Here is a 17,446-nt window from a genome sequence, read left to right on the forward strand (position 1 = left end):
ATTTTTTAACATTAAACAGTATGATTACAAAATATTGATTTTTGATGAAGCGAGTTGAATTTTTTGGCTCTATCTTCCCTACATTTATCAATAAAATTTCAACAGCAGCTGAATTTGAGCCATCAATTGTGAGAAATAAGCTTTCAAAATATTTGGATTAGCTCTAATATCTATTATTTATCATCGCCATTTTTGACAACCATCTCCATAATTTCAGCCATCAATTGTGAGAAATAAGCTTTCAAAATATTTGGATTAGCTCTAATATCTATTATTTATCATCGCCATTTTTGACAACCATCTCCATAATTTCATTTGGCAAGACGAAGACTTATTTTTGCCAAAATAAAACCTATTTGGCATAAGACGTTTGAAGACGTATGAAATGTCATTTTTCCATAACTCCTGACTAGGTTTTAACAAAGGTTTTATCAAGGCTTTGAGGATGTTGTTAGGATTCAGTTGTAAAGCCTTGAACTCCTATGTAGGTTTTATAAATAGACCGTAACAACCTTTTGCGGAGGTCCTTTTGGGTTTTAAGTGGGGTTTATCAAGGTTCTGGGGAGTTTGTTACGACTAAGGGGTTTTAATTTTGGTTTTGGCTGATAGGTTTTATAGCGGTTGTGACAGCTTTGATAAAGCCTAAAATATTACTTGGGTAATGCTACTCATAATTGGATACGTATTTTAACGACCTTGATGAGCCAAAAAGATTTTAGATCTGATATCCCTTGCAAAGCTTAAATGATTTTTTTTTTATGAAACAAGTTGCAAAATGAGGAAAAAATCAAGTTTTGCAACGAGTTCCATACAAATTTTTTTGCAATTCCGAAAAACACCCTTTGAGTGAAATTATAAGTCAAATGTTCATGTATTTTGTCAATAAATCGTTTAAATCAAAAAAAAATTGAAAAGTGTTACTTTTCGTAACAAGTGCTGAAAAGTTCAACTTTTCAGCACCCGAGTCAGTGCTGAAAAGTAGAACTTTTCAGCATTTATTTTGAAATGTGTTGCTATACGATTCTGTTATTTTTGGTACAGAAAAGTAGGCTATTTCGTCGCTCAAGAATGACAGGAAAAGTAAGTAGTTTCACGGCGGAAACGCAAAAAACAAAATTAAAACATATTTTTATTTAAAAAAAAGGAAATGAAAGGAAGGCCCTTTTCACGTAAACGTGAAATTTTATTTTTTACACTAAAATTGAGATCAAAATTAAAATGTCATGTTGTTCTTTAGCCAAAACGATTTAAAAAGAAATTGAAAAAATATAGTTGTACTTTTTTAATTGTTGATGTAAGTTTGTAGAGTACAAAATATTTATGAAAAAAAAACAAAAATTAAAAAATGTGTTGTGCTGTTGAGCAACAGTGGATAATGTGATTTTCAAAATTTTATGTGTGTTAGTGAAAATATGTAACAGCGATATTTTTGTAATGTGTTGTCTTTTTGTGTTTATTTCCCTAGAATGATCAGTCAACAAAACTAAGAAATATTTACAGTAAACTTATAAAATTTAACAGTTTTTTCAGGTTGTTTCCAAAATTTAAACACTAATTCTCAATTACAGCGAGTAACGAGCACTTCACACAATCAAAACAACAACAAAAAACCCACAAAACTTTACACAAACGCCTCGTACCGAGTATTTCCGGTACGCGCGGAAAACACCGGAAGTACACGGTCATGGAGCCTTACAAACCCTCACCTTTCGAAGGGAAGGGAGAAAGCCTAACCACCGAGGCACAACCTAATCAAACCGGAAGTCAGCAAACTACCCTCGTTTGAGCGGCCCACATTTTAACAACCACAACAACAACAACAGTTACACAATACAGGTGAAATGCACCGAAAATAACAACGACAACAAATAAACGAACAAAAAAAATCGAAAAATTGGAAACATTACACTAACTGTGTGAGTGACTTGACATATTTTTCGAGAGGGGAAAATTTGGGGTGGAACGGAAGTGGCATTCTGATGACGTGATTTTGCAGCGCGCGAAATTTGGGCAGGACACGGAAAGAAAGAGAAAAATCAGCAACCAAACACACGTGGACGATTTTGGTGGATTTGTGGTGAACTTTGTGGTGAGTATATTATTGTGTTGGCCAAAAATCAATCGAACGTGTGTACTCACCTTGCTGACGCATCGATGTCATACAACTGAGTTTGCCACACAAAACCCTATTCATACCTTCATTTATAAAAGATTGACCTGCAAAAATGGGGTTCGATTTCTTTTTTTGGAAACTCGGAATGGACAATACTGTCACAGTGGTGAATTTGTGGGGGAAGGGGGAGGGTGGAGGCTCAAAATTTGATTTGCTCCTTGCTAGGTACTACGAGACTCGGAACACGAAAGGTGGGAGGAAAATGTTTTGTGTGGGAGTGGGATGATGGTTTTGTGATTTTGTGAGAGCAATTCGCCCCGATTTATGCTGCCGCTGCTTTTGGGAGGTGCCAATATTTGACTGATTGAGAGGTAATTGATGACTGACTCACGACTCGGTGTAAGAAAATGTGTTTTTTTATTGTATGAGTGTGAGTGTTTGAATTTTATGGTACAAACCCAAATAAAAACAAGAAATAAACATCCAAAACAACAAAAATCAAACCAATTTTCGGTGGAAGATTCAATCAGAACGTAAATCGAACGTTAAAAAGAAACAAGAGGTTGCGCGCTGCCATGCGAGTGGAACAGCTTTTGAACTTGATTGGAATTGTTGTTGGCTGAAAACACTGCACTTTTTAAGGTGGTTTTCAAAACGAATGGACGACGGAATGAACAGAACCCACCAACTACATTCAGGTGCACAGTTAATAGCAAACAAGTTTAGTTTCTAGTAAATTTCAAGTTTACTTTTCATAAATTTGAAGCAATTTTTTTTTCTTTCTGTATCTTTTTTGGAACATTTCTGGAGTTTTTTTTCAGTTTTGCTTTTTTGGAGTTTTAATACCCCTGACTTTAGGCGGTTTCAAAAACGCCCAAAAAGCAAAAACCTTTTTTTTTTTTAAAAAAAAACTCCAGATTTATGCTCTAAAACTCAATCCACTTCATCGAATCATCTTTATGGTTAACTTTACGCAGTCGGTCTGGCGTTTAAAAATGTTGAATGTTGGAAGAAATCGCCAAATCGGGGTTTTGGATTTGGATTTGGATTTGAATTTGGATTTGGATTTGGATTTGGATTTGGATTTGGATTCGGATTTGGATTTGGATTTGGATTCGGATTCGGATTTGGATTTGGATTTGGATTTGGATTTGGATTTGGATTTGGATTTGGATTTGGATTTGGATTTGGATTTGGATTTGGATTTGGATTTTGATTTGGATTTGGATTTGGATTTGGATTTGGATTTGGATTTGGATTTGGATTTGGATTTGGATTTGGATTTGGATTTGGATTTGGATTTGGATTTGGATTTGGATTTGGATTTGGATTTGGATTTGGATTTGGATTTGGATTTGGATTTGGATTTGGATTTGGATTTGGATTTGGATTTGGATTTGGATTTGGATTTGGATTTGGATTTGGATTTGGATTTGGATTTGGATTTGGATTTGGATTTGGATTTGGATTTGGATTTGGATTTGGATTTGGATTTGGATTTGGATTTGGATTTGGATTTGGATTTGGATTTGGATTTGGATTTGGATTTGGATTTGGATTTGGATTTGGATTTGGATTTGGATTTGGATTTGGATTTGGATTTGGATTTGGATTTGGATTTGGATTTGGATTTGGATTTGGATTTGGATTTGGATTTGGTTTTGGCTTTGGTTTTGGTTTTGGTTTTGGTTTTGGTTTTGGTTTTGGTTTTGGTTTTGGTTTTGGTTTTGGTTTTGGTTTTGGTTTTGGTTTTGGTTTTGGTTTTGGTTTTGGTTTTGGTTTTGGTTTTGGTTTTGGTTTTGGTTTTGGTTTTGGTTTTTGTTTTGGTTTTGGTTTTGGTTTTGGTTTTGGTTTTGGTTTTGGATTTGGTTTTGGTTTTGGTTTTGGTTTTGGTTTTGGTTTTGGTTTTGGTTTTGGTTTTGGTTTTGGTTTTGGTTTTGGTTTTGGTTTTGGTTTTGGTTTTGGTTTTGGTTTTGGTTTTGGTTTTGGTTTTGGTTTTGGTTTTGGTTTTGGTTTTGGTTTTGGTTTTGGTTTTGGTTTGGTTTTGGTTTTGTTTGCAATCATAACTTCAGTAACAACATTTCAAAAGGGCGAATCCTACAATCCTGCCGTTTCGGGAAAATCAACATTCAATATTTTTCAATTTCAATCAATTCCTTTTTCCACAAAAATGAATGAAAACCATCAATTTTGTCAAAACGTTTTAGAAAATAGCAATAATAGTGCCTACTTTTTTGCCCCACCGTATTCGCCAACCAAAATAAAGGTATCGCCCGTCAGGTTACCAGGTCCCTATGCTAATTTTTTGTCCTGCAACTGCTCGACCCAGAGTCCCCGGATGTCCCAAGAACCGTGAAAATATGGATCTTCATGTCTAGATTGTGTAATCAGACCAGATCCGATACTGCAATAATTGAAGTTAAAAAGTTGTTTTAAGGATCATACAAATCTGTGTTTGTTGTGGAATTGTGGTCAGAGACATCAGAAACATACATTTTGATCAATGTTGAGGGTTGTCAGGTTAAAATTCACTAAATTATAGCAAAAATGTAGTGTTTCTAAATTTACGTCGGAACTTGCAGAAAACACTACATTCGCCCCTCTTGATTGGGTGAAAACACAAGGGCGGATACCCAATTTGGTTTGGTTTGATTGATGTTGTTGTTTTGCCCTTTTATGTTTTTGCTTGTAAAACTACGTATTTTCGGAATTTTGAGAAGTTGGAGGGTGTTTGTGTTCGCTTTACGTGATTCTGATGAAAACTCAGCTCTGAGGGTTTCGCTCTTTGAAAAGTTGTTACTGAATTGAGGTAAAATAACATCTCCGGAGTTTTTTTTTTTGAAAAGGTCCAATAAACCAAATTTTTAGCTTTTGCCTTTTGGGTGTTTTTGAAACCGCATTGAGTCAGGGGTATGAAAAAACACCCAAAAAGCAAAAACTGAAAATTTGGTTTATTGGACCTTTTCAAAAAAAAAAAAAAAAAAACTCCAGATCTAGAAAGGTAAAACATATTCATCCAAAAAAATTTCAAGCTTTATTTGTACTGCGAATATGATCAGGTTTTTTTTCAGATTAATCAAAGAAATCAGATAATTTTCACAATTCAACCGTCCCTGAGTGTTAACCTGTTCATGTATGTGTTATTTGTAGACACAATCAAAGGCTGAGAAAAGGTGGGGGGAGGGGGCTTGAGCCGCAATAGTTTTGACTTTGAGATAATGCACTTTTGCACCGCCGATGATGGTCGATGGTGAAAGCCTGCTGCGGAACCTCGGAAGAAAGTTTCCAGAAGGTAAAGGTTATCGATAGCTTTCATCGGCCAAATCGCACATTTATTATGCACGTGTGAGGAGAGGGAGGGGGGACATGTTCAAGTTTAGATTTATGTGTACGATGGCAGACCACGAGGCAGGTCGAATCGAGTCGAGCCACCCACGAAACCTCGGTTCGGGCCTAATGTTTTTAGAAGGCATGTATTCCTATGACGGCCTGGAGGAAGTTAAGGTTCTGTTGAACTACTACCAAACGAACCGAAGCCCAGACTTTGTGGCTTGTTTATTTTTGACTGGCCCTGATAGACGCTGCTGAACGAACTGCATTTGCCGATGGCGACGAATGATTGCGATTTGTTGGGAGGCGAATTTGGTTCTATTTTTTTCTTTCGGTATAGTAAGTCTCTAAGGTAGTAAACATAACAGACACACATTTGACCGGGAAAATGCAAACTGAATACACATTGATCGGAAACAAATGATTTTTGTTAGAACAGATCCAAATTTTGATCCAATGGGATAAAAGGTGTAATAAACAAAATGTGTTTTTAAATTGTTCATAAAATCTCTGTTTCAAAAGTACACAATGAAAATTTAAATAATTTCTTTTTTACGAACCAGCGAATCAATCCTACCCCTAACATTAAAAAATGTGTTTGTGTTTGAAAGAATGTATAATCTCATAAAAATATTACAGAAACAAGAATAAATTATTTGGAAAGAATATAAAAAATTCCTTAAAAAAATGTAAGAGTTCTAACCAATGAAAATTTAGGTTTGAAACTTTAAAAAAATGGTTTTTGATATTTGAAAATGATGGGGTGACAAACATATTTTAATAGCTATGCTTGGTTAATTTATAAAAAAAAAATTATAGAAAAAAAAACGTTTGGGGTAGAGTAAACCAACAAAAAGATCAGTTAATTGAAAATAATTATGAGTTTGAATCATCTTTGAAACTACGACATTGAATTTTCGATGATTTAAAGTTGAAAAGACAAACACTACTTTTTTAACTATTCACATTTAAAGAAAAAATCTAAAAATTGTATAAAGTATGCACTCGTTTCGTTCAGTAGGACAGCTATTTTTAAATGATGATCCACTTTAAAATGGCTTCAAATCAATCGATCGACTTTCGGTTTCCGACCAACTCATTGAAAATTACGACTGCACTTAAGCTATGCCAATCAAAAGCAACATTGCATCAGATACTGTCACAGTCCTGTGTGTTTTAGTGACATCACGAACAATCGAAAGCTGCCAAGGATAACACTTTTTTCGATGTAGTTGTTTTTAACAAAGTAGAGCAACTAAATAGAAGCAAAAACAGATATTAAAAAAAAACTTGAACTAAATCCTGCGACATGCACCACAAATATTGACGGAAAGCAGAAAAGAACAGAACAATTATTGATGGAAATGGACGGTGACAAATCGGGTCGCCACTAAATTTGCTGTGAGTGGGTTGGATCGGTGGGGAGGCACCTACCTGAAATTTTCGAGTTCAGAAAGTACGGATCCGGCTGCCAGAGGTTGTCGAAAAACTCGGGCGGAAGTATAACGTGATCGTCACCCTCCTCAAAGATGTCATCGTGCAAATCCAGCCGCGATTCGACCCACTTCTGGTGCACAAACATATCTACTCTGCAGAAAAAAGAAATAAAATCAGTTGGTTAGAGAAGGCTTAGACAGAGCTTTTAAAATGATAGTCCGACCAAACGAAAAGCAAGATATATGTGTACCTGAAGTCCATGTCCTCCACGTTGATCGAGTTGATGTCGACGACGAATATGCTAAACTCGACTACCACTGGAGTGCCCTTCTTGGACGGTGGCCTCACCTCTGAAAAAAAAAATAATAAAAATGGGAAAAGGAAGCGGAAATTAGAATTTATGCCATTTGAATGATTAACATTTTTGTTTTATTTCTTGGACCGGTGCAAATTCAGAGTGCACTGTGCGCATTAAGGGGGGATGGCCAAGGTGCCCGCACAACTTCATGGTCATCGTCATGTGTGGAGTAGCTGGAGGTTGTATTTTTAGAAGTTGTGGAGTGTTTCACGATTGTGTTAATGGTTTTGAAAAAAATCGATTTAGAAGTGACTCAGCAGCGATAAATCTTAGGGAGGGTACAAGTTACGCACATCCTAAGTCAATTTGTTACGAAGTATTCAGCCATTTGAAAGTGGTGTGCACTCAAACTTGTAGTTTTGTTTTCCATAGGAGCAATTCTCGTATAATTCCGGAAAAGGATTTTGTTATTTTTGATTTGGCTCAAACTTTATCAGGGTTTTCCTATGACCAAAGAATCTATTGTGTGTAATTGGTTCACCCATACAAGTCTCCATACAATACGTAAATATTCTAAAATCTATATCTTTTGAAGGAACTTTCTGATCGATTTTGTATCTTCGGCAAAGTTGTAGGTATTGATGAGGACTTTTCAGAAGAAAGAAGTACACGGATGTTTTTTTTTACCGATTTTAAAGTTATTATTTTTTTTACAAACAAATATTTTTTTAAATATAACTCGGCGGCAAAATTATTGCCCTTTTTATCTATGGCAAAAAATTTGCGGGGTTTTGTTCCCCAAAGGAGAATGGGCGAATTTGGTCCAAGGATGTACACGAACGGGACCAACTTTTTTCGAAAGATCTCGCCGAGACATGAAAAAAAGTCTTCTGGACCAACTCTCTAAACCCCGGGGTTCAAAAGTTACATGCTGTTGAAGTTTGAGCATTTTTAGTAAAAATGTACAAAAAATCGGATTTTTGCTATTTCTAAAATCATTTACAAAATCTCTGTTTCATTATGGATTTCGATTTTCTTGACTTCATTCGACGCGTATCAGCAAAAACTATGAATTCTGATATATCTTAGCATGATTGAAACATGATTTCACTTGTTTTTATCCGTTTGAACCGTTTGTGCAAGAGGCATTCCATAGAAACAAGTCGAAACTTCAAGGTTTTGAAAACGGATCCGACCCAAACTACTTCAATGAGTATGAAAGGCTTCAGTGCAATGTTGTAACAACTTATTGGGATGGTCTGAGTCATCCCACTACCTGGTGGTGGCAAAGCTGCGCCAACGCCTGTCCGAGGTCAACAAGATCCGGTACCGTCGCCCGCAGCGGTATAATCTGGAGCGGCTCAAGGATCCTGAGGTCGCTACCCAGTACGCGCGGGAACTCGAAGCTGCGTTGCCTTACGAGGGTGAGCTCGCCGAAGCCCCTCTGGAGGCCTGCTGGAGCCATATGGAAGCAGCCATCAACGCAGCGGCATCGAGCGCCATCGGGTACGTGGACCGAGTTCGACGGAACGGCTGGTTCGACGAGGAATGTCAGGCGATTTGGGACGAGAAGAAAGCAGCGCGGGACAAGTGGCTGCTGCACAACACCCGTGGGAACACGACTGAGTTTCTTGTAGAACTTACGCGTTATACTGACTGAAGCTATGCGGGTATGTTCCGGGGTCAAAAACCGTCGACCTCTTGCTTGTTACGGCTGTAGCTCCACAGATCATAACTCCAAGGAGTCCTTGGATGACCCAGGACATCCTAACATATTAGCAAAGTAGTCTACCACACTCACTGAAGCTATGCGGGTATGTTCCGTTGTCAAAACCAGTCGACATTTTGCTTGTTACGGTAGTAGACCCACAGATCTTAACTCCAGGGAGTCCTAGGAGAACCCAGGACACTCCAACACATCAGCATAGTAGTCTACCATACTCACTGAAGCCATGCGGGTATGATCAGTGGTCAAAAACCGCCGACATCTTGCTTGTTACGGCGGTAGACTCGCCAGTCTTAACTCCAAGGAGTTCTCGGATGACTCAGACCATCCCAATAAGTTGTTACAACATTGCACTGAAGCCTTCCATACTCACTGAAGCAGTCTGGGTCGGATCCGTATTCAATACCTTGAAGTTTCGACTTGTTTCTATGGGATGCCTCTTGTACAAACGGTTCAAACGTATAAAACAAGAGAAATCATGTTTCAATCATGCTAAGATATATTAGAACTCATAGTTTTTGCTGATACGCATCGAATGAAGTCAAGATGAGCAAAATCCATAATAAAATGGAGATTTCATAAATGATTTTAGAATTAGCAAAAATACGATTTTTTGTACATTTTTACTAAAAATGCTCAAACTTCAACAACTTGTAACTTTTGAACCCCGGGGTTTAGAGAGTTGGTCCGGAAGACTTTTTTTCATGTCTCGGCGAGATCTTTCGAAAAAAGTTGGTCCCGTTCGTGTACATCCTTGGACCAGGTCCCATACAAATTTGCCCATTCTCCTTTATATTAAAAACGTTACTCAATCCACCTTCTTTCTTTCGGTGGTTGATGCCTTCCTCATATTAATCCAGCCTTCAAATGGGTTAACATAACACTAAGTGCTCATAACTTTTGAACGGGCTGACAAATCTTCAATCTCTTCAGATCATTTACTTTTACATTAATGATTGAATAAAGGTTCAATAAACATCAGATTCCTTTGTAAGTACTAAACTTGATTTTTTCTTCCTGGAAACTTCATAGGTTTAACGTCTCTTGTGCTAATGCTGATTTTGAATAGAGACTTATAGGAACCAAGAATGATCGAATAATACCAAAACGGTCAAATCCGTGCAGCAAATCTGGAGATAATCGAGTGACATTTTTTTGTCCACATACCTACACACAGACATTTGCTCAGATTCTGAGACGATATGTATACGTGAAGGTGGGTCTAGGAGGTCAAATTAAGAAGTTCATTATTCGAGTGATTTTAAAGCCTTTCCTCAGTAAGATGAGGAAGAATAAAATATGAAATTACAGTCCAGACTCGATTATCCGAAGATCTTGGAAAATTTTTCTTAGGATAATTGAATCACAAAAAAAAAACATTTTTGTTGTTGTCTTATTTTTGATTGCCGAGCATGACCCCTTAACTTCTTCAAAGTGATTTAGAATTTTATAATCCAAGATGGCGGCCAGAAAGGCGGTGATGAAATATTTTGTGATTTAATAGGCAATCAACTTTTGTGTGAAATAGGGTCGCAGAACTCGAATTTGATGTTAAAGTAAGAAGTTAACATTCCAAAGCCCAAGGCTCCAACAAAGTTGGAACGGTAAATTCAACTCAATGGTTCTCGGGCATAGCTTAACCAATCAAGATGATTCTTCTTTCCAGTGATTTGTTAGGATATCGAGATGATTCTAGAACTTTGCAGAACTTAATTTGATCAAATCTGTAATTTTTGCGATCAAAAACATCGTTCCAACTTTTTTTCGCGTGTAAAAAAACATTCGCCGAAAATTCCACGGAGACAGTCGTTTAAAAAAAGGTGGAACGATGTTTTCGGTCGCAGAAATTACAGATTTGTTCAAATCAAGTTCTACAAAACTTTAGGATCATCTAGACATTTTTACAAATCACTGGAAACATGAATCGTCCCGATTGGTTGAGTAATGCCCGAGAACCAGCGAGTTGAAGTTACCTTTCCAGCTTTTTTGGGAGGCTTGGGCATCCGTGTAAGTTGGACATGCGTTGAGCGTTCCAGTGTTAAAAAAATAGATTTCTTTGATTCGATCATCCAAAGTCCCATACGAAGTCCCATACTTCGCATAATCGAGGCTTCGGATAATTGAGTCCGGACTGTATTGTGAAAAAGTAAATAAATAATATGTGTACCTGTTTTTCTTCTTCTGAAAAGTGTCTACGTGGTATATGGATATTCCCGAATCAAATTTTAACAAGAAAAACTATGTCTATCAAGGCCACCGCGGAATTCAAAATATGAATTTTCAACGCAACTTTTTTTTTAAACTGTTGATTTTTTTACCAAAATAGTGCGTTAACCTTGTGTAACCTACCCCAGTAGGGTAGAGGACCCAGAAATCGCCCACTTTATAGTGGCAATCTAGGAAATTTGATGAGAATTTAATGACAATTTATGGTTTTTGGTTCTATTTGTTGTAGAACGATGATAAACTATTTGATTTTAAGTTTCCACAAGGTTTTTATCATTTACATGTTCATTTTTGATAAATTTTGTGTTTTAATTAAGTGCTCTGAAGAGCCTATTTTCGCCCCCCTAAATCCAATTTTCGCCCACCCTTGGAACCAGTTTTCGCCCACGACAAAAATCAAGAAATCAAATGAAATAATGACACAAAGCTAAGCAAATATGGTCTCCTATTGATACACAACATGTTCCCGAAGCTCAATTTCATTGATGTGCACATTTTTTTGTCGTAAAATAAATTGAAGTTCAAAAACCCCCATTTTTTAACAGATATCCTACTAATTTTGAGGTTCTTTGTATATTCTAACTAAAACCAAAACATGTTCTCACTCTCACTAAAAAAATATGACTAAATCAAAATTTGTGATAGACCTTATGTGTCCCTATTCACCCAAGATAAGGGCACATAGTTACAATTAGCTCCATGTTGTTGTTGATTTTGTTAGAAGAGCTTTAACCCTATGGGTCATTCGTTCCCGAATTGACTCAATATAAAACTTCGAGTACCTCTTAATAAAAATATTAAAGCACATTTCATACTACTTTTCCATCCTCTGCTTAATTTCTTCTCCTCTGAACCAGTAAACTTTTACTACATTTGAACTAGGTGTCCCATATCTTAGCTTAGGTTAATTTTTGAACTGATGTTTATACCAAAACCCCCTAATGAATGAAAGTAATTAAAATGATTATTTAACCTTAAAAAAAATCTAGAATGTTCCAAATATATTTTCAAGCACATTTCGCTGCGATTAGATAAGTTTTTACGGCAAACGAAAACTGGTTCTAGATAAAATTTGAAAACACAATACTAGATTTCGCCCTGGACGAAAATTCGATCGCATGTTTTTTCATGACCCCAGAAATCGCGCACTTTATTTTATTGAAATAATCTTTGGTAAACGTTTAAAACAGGTAAATCACTAGATTTTCATGAAATTCAGACATACAGTGAACTAATGAATTATTCATTTACATTATTTTTGTACAAAATGAGTTGTTTTCCCTCATTAACATTATTACCCGCTGTAGTCTAAATTGGCAAAAATATGGCGGCTGCAGTAAGGCTTTTTTTGAAAAGCTTATAAAAACTTAATAAACAATAGAAATTCATCAGGAAAGTTTCAATTAGTACTAGAAATGAATGAATATGTTAACCTGCATAATAAATTCAACCAAAAAATGGTATAAGTTTGCTAAATACAGATTAAATCCAGTCGATGGGCGAAAACTGGAGCAGGGCGAAAACCTATACATGTTTTAAAAATAATAATGTTGAGACAAAACAAAGCTCAAAATTATTCCAAAAATGTATCCAGGTTTTGAACGCCCGAAATGTCAAAATCGCGCAGTAGCACCAACATTAGAGAAAAAAATGTGGCTGTCATGCCATGGCACACTTTTTCCGTAATGTTGGTACCACTGCGTGATTTTGACATTTCGGGCGTTCACCATTCGAACGCCATTTCGCTTAAAAACCTCGATTGAAATTGATTCAACCCGGTTCACGGTATGATTTTACTTAAAAATTTTAAGGAAAAAATGTGAAACCCAATATCAACAATAAATGACGGTTGAGCATAAAACTAACCAATTAAACTTTTTTGTTGTAATTTGTACACACAATTGTTCCAGAAACATTTTTCAGTGTAAAAAAAAGAGAATGTTTTGTGATTTTTTTTTACCTTTCCAATTAAATTAATACGCTATGTTTGTTTTTTTTTCACATTGCTTGCTTCAGGAAACATGTTCCCCGCATAATTTGTTATTTGAATTGATATGATTTTAATCATATATCATGTCCATGTGGACTCATAGCAATAAGAAATTTAAATGAATAAGGCGAATCGTCCCATAGGAAAAATGTTCAAAAACTTCAAATGATGATAGAGGAAATATACCCTTTCTAATCAACACCTATCTTCGTCATATGGAGAGTTTGATGCTCGATTTAAGCTCCCAAAAAAACTATTCAGGCTATAAACTTACCAGCAAGTTATGCCATTTACTGGCCAAAAAGATCAAATTGAATGCACTTTTGATAATAATTTCTATTTTGCGAGACCATTTCTCATCATTTTGGTGGCACACACATCCACACGCAAGATCAGAGGTTAACTGCTTAACGAAAGTCGCCATCGATATCTTTTCACTTGCGCTAACGATTTCAAAGCGTTTAAGATATAAAATTGCTTCCAACTACCAGCAACATGTTCTTTTGACCATTACTTAGTCACTCACTTGTAACATAATCCCGAAAAATGTAAATAATTAGCAAGCACCATCAAAAAACAAACGCGCTAAGTCTTTTGACGTTTCAATTTTGACTACACATTCCAATCGAAGGCTGAAGAAACCCGAGCGAGGAGCGAAGGCAAATAAAGAACAAAGGGTGGCCACCAACACCACCAATATGCTGGTGCAGCGCCTGTTGGAGTGAGCAAGTGCTGCCAGGAAACTTTCGCTATGAATGCTACTTTTCGTGAGTGTTCGCTTAAAATTTCATCAATTTTGGCAGCACGAAGCAGACCCAAAAGAGCGCTGGAAGAAAAAAAGGACTAAGTTGAAAATAGAAAAATGGGCGTGGCCCAATGCACTCGACTGATTAGAATGCATTTTTGAAATATTTTTTTTAAATGCTTGTAAAAGGAATAGCATAACTTTTAATAAAAGTGAAAATAAACAGAAACGTTCACAAAAAGTTGCTCTACTCGTTGGGGTACTTGGTTTTAGAGAATTTCAAGGATCAATTCAGATTATCCGGCATCATTCAAACACGACCGCTTCAAAAAAATCAAACCATCCACATTAACGACCCCCGGGTCTTTTGTGGTCTCTATTGCAAGTTTCTGCTCGAACCTATGAGTCCGAAGGCTTGAATGGGGAGAGTACCCAAACCTCTTTCTACTCCAAGGAACCTTTTACCCCAGTGTTTGAACTGACGACCTTTGGATTGCGAGTCCAACCGCCGCCAGCGATTCCACCGGAGTAGGCTTGGTTTGGTGTGTTGTTTGTACTTATGGCATGGAGACGACTCCTACACCTGGAATGACTTAACGGCCTAACAACCAAGGCCGGGACCGATATTTTACTTCCTCATCCGATGGAAGGTTGGAGCAGATGGGAATCGAACCCAGAATCATCCACTTACAAATCGGACAGCGTAACCATTCATCCACGCACTGCCACAACACGACCGCTTATTAGGCTTAAAATGGGCATATTTCCCCTAACTTTATTTTTTCCGATGAAAGATTTCGTTGGTAGTGATGTGATAGAAGGGAATCCAGTGGACATTCCTTCCCCTTAAATATGAGCTTAACTGACTAAGTCTACTATTTTCAGTGCCAGTGTTCCGTTAAGAGCGAGTTTTTCACCGATGTGAAACAGGTCGTATCGAGGTGCTCCGATTTGGATGAAACTTTCTGCGTTTGTTTGTCTATGCATGAGATGAACTCATGCCAAATATGAGCCCTCTATGACAAAGGGAAGTGGGGTAAAACGGGCATTGAAGTTTGAGGTCCAAAACACATGAAAATTCTTAAAATTGCTCGCATTTCCGTAAAACTTCATCAATTCCAACTCTCTTAGATGCATTCGAAAGGTCTTTTGAAGCCCTTCAAAATGTGCTATAGACATCCAGGATTGGTTTGACTTTTTCTCATAGCTTTTGCAAATTACTGTTAAAAATTGATTTTTTTAAAACCTTAATAACTTTTGGCAACAGCCTCCAACACCCATACTCCCATAGGTCAAAAGATAGATAATTTCATAGACTATAAGCCTACGGTATTAACTTTTTGGCCAATCGCAGTTTTTCTCATAGTTTTTCGATTTTTCTAGAACAAACATTTTACACCGTTAGTTTTTGCCCTGTAGGCCAAGAAGACGGCACTTTTTGGTCTCAATTTTGTCATATTCGGAATCCTCGGTCAATTTCACGTAAGTTAGAAGTATTGGAGTTGTAATTTTGATTTGAAAAATAATTAAATAAAACATTTTTGAAAAAAGAAATAGATCTTATTTACCCTATGATCAATACGTCAAATGCTGTATCAAGTAGGCGAAAACTTGTTTACCCCTAATCCGACAAAATTCTAAATAATATTTTAATTAATTCTAAATGGCATTTTTTCCAATCAAATTCAAAATTCCAACACCTCAATCTAATGTAAAATTTTCTGAGGATTCCGAATATGTCAAAATTGAGACCAAAAAGTGCCGCTATGGAGGCCTACAGAGCAAAAACGAACGTTGTAAAATGTTTGTTCTAGAAAAATCGAAAAACTATGAGAAAAACTGCGATTGGCCAAAAAGTTAATACCGTAGGCTTATAGTCCATGAAATTCCCTAACTTTTGACCTATGGGAGTATGGGTGTTGGAGGCTGTTGCCAAAAGTTATTAAGGTTTTAAAAAAATCAATTTTTAACAGTAATTTGCAAAAGCTATGAGAAAAAGTCAAACAAATCCTGGATGTCTATAGCACATTTTGAAGGGCTTCAAAAGACCTTTCGAATGCATCTAAGAGAGTTGGAATTGATGAAGTTTTACGGAAATGCGAGCAATTTTAAGAATTTTCATGTGTTTTGGACCTCAAACTTCAATGCCCGTTTTACCCCACTTCCCTTTGCTCATATTTGGCATGAGTTCATCTCATGCATAGACAAACAAACGCTGAAAGTTTCATCCAAATCGGAGCAACTCGATACGACCTCTAGAACAAACCGAGCAGAATCTACAAATACTGCCTCTTAATATTGTTTATAGTTCGAAATAATTTGTTAGAATTTTTGATTATGTTTTTTTATGGTCACGGTTTTAATTAGTTTAAATTTAGTAAAATTTTATTTAATCGGGTTATTCCCCTGGAACTCATCGGAGTCTAAGCTCGAGGACACTTTTTCACTAGAGCTGACTAGTAGCTGACTGGTTAAACGATCCCCTCCCCTTCCACACAACATGGATCTATTAGTAGATGCCCATAACTAGGACTGCCGCAACTTTGCTGCGGTCATTACGAGACCCCGCTAACTAGTAGTAGCACCAGGCAGGCTCAGTAGCAACTCAGTAGCAGCTAGTAGAACCGGCTTCGGAATCCTTTTGTTTTGTCCTGATTTGTGTTCGCATTAGCACCCGCGTTGGCAAGCGCATAAAAACTATTCAATGCTGCCTGCTGCTGCTGTTCTAGTCAACTCTAATCCAGTTCCATTCAACGTGGGTTTGTGGGTATCGTCTTGTGCCAACGGGAGGGGCAAAATAATTGTGGTCACGCCATTTTATTCCCGAGGCAAAATTTTCGATGCGCCGACCGGTCGTTGGCCGCCCACCACCCATTTTCAGGTGGATTACACTGGTCAACGCGAAAAAATATTGACGAACCCATTTTTTCAGTGTTCTGAAAAATATATTGATTTTTCATTAATAATTAATTTAATGTAAACAAATACTAATAAGTTTAAAAACAATCATCAAGTCTAGTAATTGTTGAACATTTTTCACTGGACGGTGTTATGATTTTGATGTGCTGCTCATGGGTTATTTTCTTCTGATTTCTTCTTCATCTTTCTTGTTTTGTTCTTGTGAGATTATTGCTCGGATTTTGTTTAATACGTTTGATACGAATGATGCATTGCGGGTGTATTTTGTTCATAGCTGTTGCTCTGGGTTCGTCGTTCAAATCGGTGGACCAAGCAAAACGCGTGCCTCGAGTTGTGTAACAGCAAATACCAAGAACATCAGCTTTTTTTTATTACCAATTTGAGCGTAGGCGTAGCAATTTAAACTTTGAATGCGTAGTTTTCACCATCGTTTTCACGCTTCCAAAAGTCAAACGAAAAAGGTAAAAATGTCCATGAATTTTGTCAAAAGATTTGAAAGAACTCATTTGGTATTTTTTTATCAAAAAATACCGTATGATTCCGAGAGATATTTTCAACAACATTTCAAATGTCCAGCCTGGAAAATAAACTGTAAAGTCCCATTGAGTTTATATTCAATGGCCAATCAAACGATCACCCTAACGTCACGTGCCACGAGTTCG

At 36.8% G+C, this 17,446-nt stretch overlaps 1 protein-coding gene across 2 annotated transcripts in view; it reads right to left on the bottom strand.

Annotated features, from left to right (window-relative positions):
• The window catches only part of LOC120424674 (glycine receptor subunit alpha-2), a 56,987-nt gene that overhangs the window by 4,657 nt on the left and 34,884 nt on the right, over positions 1 to 17,446 (bottom strand). The window contains exons 3-4 of one of the 2 annotated variants that reach the window (XM_052709019.1): positions 7,131 to 7,230; positions 6,878 to 7,032 (exon numbers count right to left, since the gene is read on the bottom strand). In XM_052709019.1, the coding sequence (XP_052564979.1) occupies positions 6,878 to 7,032; positions 7,131 to 7,230 (255 nt within the window). Of the gene's footprint in view, positions 1 to 6,877; positions 7,033 to 7,130; positions 7,231 to 17,446 lie in introns of those variants that run through there. The other variant, XM_052709020.1, reaches the window with a different exon arrangement.

This window comes from Culex pipiens, chromosome 2 (assembly GCF_016801865.2).
Source record: "Culex pipiens pallens isolate TS chromosome 2, TS_CPP_V2, whole genome shotgun sequence".
In the NCBI taxonomy this organism is placed as follows: Eukaryota; Metazoa; Arthropoda; class Insecta; order Diptera; family Culicidae; genus Culex; species Culex pipiens.